General features: G+C 41.6%; 1 protein-coding gene across 1 annotated transcript in view; it reads right to left on the bottom strand.

Annotated features, from left to right (window-relative positions):
- The window catches only part of HEPHL1 (hephaestin like 1), an 81,646-nt gene that overhangs the window by 22,174 nt on the left and 53,191 nt on the right, over window positions 1-6,281 (bottom strand). Inside the window, exon 11 of the mRNA XM_006162566.3 lies at window positions 5,415-5,627. Within this exon, the coding sequence (XP_006162628.1) occupies window positions 5,415-5,627 (213 nt within the window). The remainder of the gene's footprint in view (window positions 1-5,414; window positions 5,628-6,281) is intronic.

Below are 6,281 nucleotides of genomic sequence, written 5' to 3'. Positions count from 1 at the left end.
TATAGCAAAAAACTCTCAAAAAAAAAAAAAAAGAAAGAAAGAAAGAAAGAAAGAAAGAAAGAAAGAAAGAAAGAAAGAAAGAAATGATTTCTGAAGGCCAGCAGGTTGCATGGTGGTTAGGGCGCTGGACTCGCATATGGTCCACCATGATTTGAGTGCTGGACCTGGTGGCTTGCATTCTCATTTGCCCTCTCTCTGTCTCTCTCTAGTCAAATTAAACAATAATAATAAATAAAAAATAAACTTAAAAATCTTTTAAAAAATGATTTATCTGAACCTTCCCTATAATACACACCTATGTGGAAACTTTGACAAGTCTGTAAAAAAATAGAATTAAGGCGTAACTTTAATCTGGCATGAAATAGAAATCCATGCATAGATTTTGTTGTTGTTGTTTTAAGTTTTTCTCTAAGGTGTGTGCACTTGCTGGAGAAAGACAGAGAGAGGAAGAGAGAAAGTAAGAAGTCACCCCCAAAGGGTAATAGCCACGCTGCAATTCCCTGCTCCTCCACTCTCCCCTTGAGATTCCGGGCACGTATGCACATATGCCTAGTGTGACTTCCAAGCCGCTGGGTCTGGACTTGAGCCACCGAGGTGAGCCTTATGGATCTTGCCACCTTAACCTCTGTGCCAACTGTTGGCCCATGCACAGATTTTTGATAATGATAATTTTCCACAAATTTTTTGAATGCCCTTTATATTAAAAGATATTCGCTCCTGGAAAATCACTGATAAATATGACCATTTTAGCCCCCCTTAGTTTAAAAAAGAATTAATGATCTAAAGATGAATATCCTAGACAAAGTTCAAATTAGGCCAAATTTCTTAAGTCATCTATTTTGCCCTGTAGGGTTTCATAAACTATAAATGCAATATATTTATAAGCTGTTGTTATCATTAAAGCCTAATGTATGACTACACTGAGGCCTTGAGCAAAGGAGATTCTCATTTCCAAGGTAGGTCTACATTATGCCAGGTGAAAAGGAAAAAGAGAAAAAAAAAATCACTAGCTTTCTCTACATAATACCAATGATAACGTAATTTGCAATTTTTCCCCCCAAAATAGGATCTCCTAGGTCAGCCCTATGGCCTAGCGATAAAAAGTGCTGGATCCCATGCACATGTTTACACATGTGGCAGAATGGAAGGATAAAGAAGAAGGGACTGCAGTGTGATTGTGTCCCATGCAGGGACGGGGGGTTGTCCCTTCCTGGTCTGTCTCTCTCTGGCAAGCACTCATACCCTGGCAATGAAAAAAGAAAAATGAGGGCCAACAGGAAAAAAAAAAAGAAAGAAAGAAAGAAAGAAAGAAAGAAAGAAAGAAAGAAAGAAAGAAAGAAATGATTTCTGAAGGCCAGCAGGTTGCATGGTGGTTAGGGCGCTGGACTCGCATATGGTCCACCATGATTTGAGTGCTGGACCTGGTGGCTTGCATTCTCATTTGCCCTCTCTCTGTCTCTCTCTAGTCAAATTAAACAATAATAATAAATAAAAAATAAACTTAAAAATCTTTTAAAAAATGATTTATCTGAACCTTCCCTATAATACACACCTATGTGGAAACTTTGACAAGTCTGTAAAAAAATAGAATTAAGGCGTAACTTTAATCTGGCATGAAATAGAAATCCATGCATAGATTTTGTTGTTGTTGTTTTAAGTTTTTCTCTAAGGTGTGTGCACTTGCTGGAGAAAGACAGAGAGAGGAAGAGAGAAAGTAAGAAGTCACCCCCAAAGGGTAATAGCCACGCTGCAATTCCCTGCTCCTCCACTCTCCCCTTGAGATTCCGGGCACGTATGCACATATGCCTAGTGTGACTTCCAAGCCGCTGGGTCTGGACTTGAGCCACCGAGGTGAGCCTTATGGATCTTGCCACCTTAACCTCTGTGCCAACTGTTGGCCCATGCACAGATTTTTGATAATAATAATTTTCCACAAATTTTTTGAATGCCCTTTATATTAAAAGATATTCGCTCCTGGAAAATCACTGATAAATATGACCATTTTAGCCCCCCTTAGTTTAAAAAAGAATTAATGATCTAAAGATGAATATCCTAGACAAAGTTCAAATTAGGCCAAATTTCTTAAGTCATCTATTTTGCCCTGTAGGGTTTCATAAACTATAAATGCAATATATTTATAAGCTGTTGTTATCATTAAAGCCTAATGTATGACTACACTGAGGCCTTGAGCAAAGGAGATTCTCATTTCCAAGGTAGGTCTACCTTATGCCAGGTGAAAAGGAAAAAGAGAAAAAAAAAATCACTAGCTTTCTCTACATAATACCAATGATAACGTAATTTGCAATTTTTCCCCCCAAAATAGGATCTCCTAGGTCAGCCCTATGGCCTAGCGATAAAAAGTGCTGGATCCCATGCACATGTTTACACATGTGGCAGAATGGAAGGATAAAGAAGAAGGGACTGCAGTGTGATTGTGTCCCATGCAGGGACGGGGGGTTGTCCCTTCCTGGTCTGTCTCTCTCTGGCAAGCACTCATACCCTGGCAATGAAAAAAGAAAAATGAGGGCCAACAGGTGGCATGATGGTTAAGCTGTTAGGCTCCCACACTGCTCCTGGACCTGGCAGTTTGCTTTCTCACTTTCCCTTTCTCTCTCTCCCTATCTCTTTCGGGTCAAATTTTAAAATATAATAATAAATAAAAGAAATAATTCTTTAAAAAAATAATTCATGGACTCACCACGTTGTGACCCTCCTGCCTCAGCCTTCCAGTTGGGGTACAGGCATGTGCCAACATGCCTGGCTCTTTTTATAGACAGGGTCTTGCTTTGTTGCCTAGGGCAGTCTTGAGCTGGCAATCCTCCTGCCTCAGCATCCCCTAGTTGCTGGGATTACAGGAGCACACCATCATGTCTGGCCATTTTAGGTTGAATCAGGAATCTAACCTGGGCCTCACACAAGGCCCCAGTTTAGGGAACACAGTGTCTTAGAAGCACAGGCATCATGACTGAAACTGTATAATTTTTTATAAAGAATCGTTTAACTTTATTTGTTATTATTAGTTTAAAAATTTGACCAGAGAGTGACAGAAAAAGAGAAAAAGGGAAAGCGAGAAGGGAAGCAAGCTGACAGGACTCGAACTGTGGTCAGCCATGTGGGAGTCCAGCACCTTAACCACCATGCCATCTGCCAGCCTCCCTATATAATTTTTTAAACTGAATTTTCTAGAAGCAATGACCTCAGGTAGATACATCCTAATAGAACTTATTATAAAATCATATAAAACAAATACAATTATTGGACCAATAATCTTCTCATCCTCTAGCAGACACTGCTCTGAGATTGAGTGATTAAACAATTAGTGTGTCTCTCAGCCATCTACAATGCTCAGAGATAATTTCTAGCTTGCTACAAAGTAACTCTGTTGTCTATATATTGGCAAAGTTATCCCTCCCAAACAAGCAAAAACCATTGATTAAATGGGTATCTAAGTGCCCCCAGACTCTGACGAGGCTTCCAGATCTGCAGCCCAGTATGGCACTGAAAAGAACCTTCATAAGGAAGGGTCTGTGAAACCACAGGGCCAATTCCTCTGAGGACAGACTTGGAAAGACGTCCCTCTCCCTCTGCATGTTTTCCAGGCAGCTCGTTACTTATTAGTTCATCATGGTCCCCCAATGTCAACACATTCTCTTCTTTAAGAACAAAGAGGACATGTTTGCATTGCAGCCTACAGTCAGTCTACCCAGGTGTTGAGCACTCTTCCTGGCTTAGGTAAGGGACAGGAATTCATGAAATGACCAAGTTTTATAGTCACAGATTTATGCTCACTACCAAACATAAACTGGGAAGTTTGTTATGAAGCTCTTTAAGAAGTCACTGGAAAAAGTTGCCAACTCTCTGAACTTATTCCAGACAACTCTAGATTTGAGAGCCTGTTTTTATGGACTAAAACAATCTGACTGTTCCTAATCCCCTCCCCTCTTTAGTCTTGAGGTATGTACTTTAGAAAGACATTGGGACCAGCAGGTGGCATAATGGTTATGTCTGTGGATTCCCATGTAATCAACTGTGGTTCAAGTCCCAAACCCAGTGGTTTAAAATTCATGCCAAGTGTGTGTAAGTGTGTGCTCAAAATCCCAAGAGGAGAATAGAGGGGAAGGGACTGACATGTGGCCATCCCCCCGGGGGAGGGTGATTTCTTGCTTTCTGTCTCTGTCTTGCTCTATCTGTCCAGCAAGTGCATGTACCCTATAGCAAAAATCTCTCTAAAAAAAGAAAGAAAGAAAGAAAGAAAGAAAGAAAGAAAGAAAGAAAGAAAGAAAAGCCATATGGTACCCCACCACAATATACAATGATTATATGTAAACCAGGAATCACAATAAAAATTAATTTATTTTTAAAAAGAAGTAAAATGATCACTAATGCATAAGAGTTGGCAAGTATTCATTTTATGAAGCATACTGACGGCTTATTAAGACTGACGACAGAGTTGGATTGGAAAAACATGTGGAACACCTAGAATGCTTCCAGTCCTCACTTTTCATGTAGCAGTTAACGAGCACTACCACAAGTTACTCTACGTCTTTTATGAAAATGTTCTAATTATCTCATTAGCTTGGAATCTCTAAGAGAAGTCCCAGGTACTGGCACTTTATGGGGAGCTCTAGGGACTCAAGACTCAAAGCAACTTGTCCTCTGAGGAAACCAAGGACGTCCAAAAAAATGTACAAGTGATGGCCCCAAATAAGTCATCAGGAGGCCACTACCAGGTCCAGCCCCTGTGGTACAGGTGGTGGCATACAAGACTGCAGAGCTGGAAGCCACTTACCAGCTGTGGTTGGAGTCCCTGGTCTGGATGCTGAAAACACACTGGGGCATACGCACCAGGATCCTGGTGGGCTGGAGGAGAACTGCAGCCTGACCGTGCCCTGCAGAAGGTCCTCGGTTCTTTCTCTCTATCTCCTCACCTCTCTCATGAATGTGTGCTTATGCTAGCACGAGCTTAAAAACACAAAGGCTGCTCTCAGTCCCTAGAGAAGGGAGATCAGGCCACAGTTAACGGCTTCATGCATGACCTGGAAGGATTCATTGAGTTATCCATCCTGGCTAGATGCTCCACAGCAGTAACTAGAATGTTGTTTGTGCCTAATAAAAGTAAAAAATATCCTCCTTATCAGAGCTGAATTTTAATGGCTATGCTTCAAGAGCATTCTCTGAGGACTTGTACAGCAAAGTCACTTGGAGGGCTCCTCCTTCTGCTTTACAGCTGTTGACTTAGGTGCTTCTCTTCTGTCCTTTACACTATGTGTTTGGACTGAAACAATCAGGATTCTCTGCTTCTAGTCAACACTACATTCCAAGTACCCGATGTCTACCAATTTCATCTGGGGAGGACCTAGGAGAATGAGCCTCAGGAGAGCAACTGGAGCACCTGAGATGGACCCCAAGCTTACCTGCATGGTCTGGCTGCATGAACGCTGTGGTGGCCATGTGGGGAAACAGGGCCAGGCTGTCACGGTGAGTGCCTCGAAGGTGGATGGTGTTCCCTTGAAAATAAACTCCATGCATGTCGGTGTCAGTGCCCATTCCAATCATATGCCAGGAAACTCTGTCCTTTCTGCACATTTTTAGGCCTGGCTGGTTGCCATACATGTAGCCGTTAACAGCTGCACGGAAGAAAGAAGTCAGTCAGAGCCCACCCTATGCAGACATACTGGAAAGCCGTCTCAGTGAAAGATTATCAGTCTGTATGGTGCAGCGGGGCTCAAGTATGTGAGCTGTTACAGAAGAGCCTTGCTATGAGAACAAATAGAAATGGAAAAAAGCCACATAGTGACTCCATTTAAAATAGAGACTGAAATGGGGGACAGCAGGTGGCGTGATGGTTAAGACGCTGGAGTCCCACATGACCAACCACAGTTTGAGCTCCGGACCTGGTGACTTGAAACTCACACCAGGCTTGTGTGCATGTGTGCCCAGAATCCCAAGAATAGAACAGAAGAGAAAAGATTGCAGCGTAGCCATCCTCCCAGGGAGTGACCTTTCACTTCCCCTCTCTTTGTCTCTCTCTTCTCTGGTGAGTGCACATGCCCTACAGCAAAAATCTAAAGAGAGAGAGATTAAAATTAACAATTAGTGAAAATATATTAAAATTGTTAAAATGTTATATTTAACAACATCTATACAAGGACACTAATCCTAAGAGTCATAAGGAATAAATCAGGTAGTTTTCTGACAAAGTTGTTTCATGGGAAGATATATCTTCATTTCACATTTTGCAGATCATAAGAGCACCACCCTTGTAAAAATATTTATTGACC

This window comes from Tupaia chinensis, unplaced genomic scaffold, assembly GCF_000334495.1.
Source record: "Tupaia chinensis unplaced genomic scaffold, TupChi_1.0 Scaffold140218_1, whole genome shotgun sequence".
Classification (NCBI taxonomy): Eukaryota; Metazoa; Chordata; class Mammalia; order Scandentia; family Tupaiidae; genus Tupaia; species Tupaia belangeri.
The sequence above is the reverse complement of the archived record's forward strand: the minus strand, read 5'-3'. Positions and strand labels throughout refer to the sequence as shown.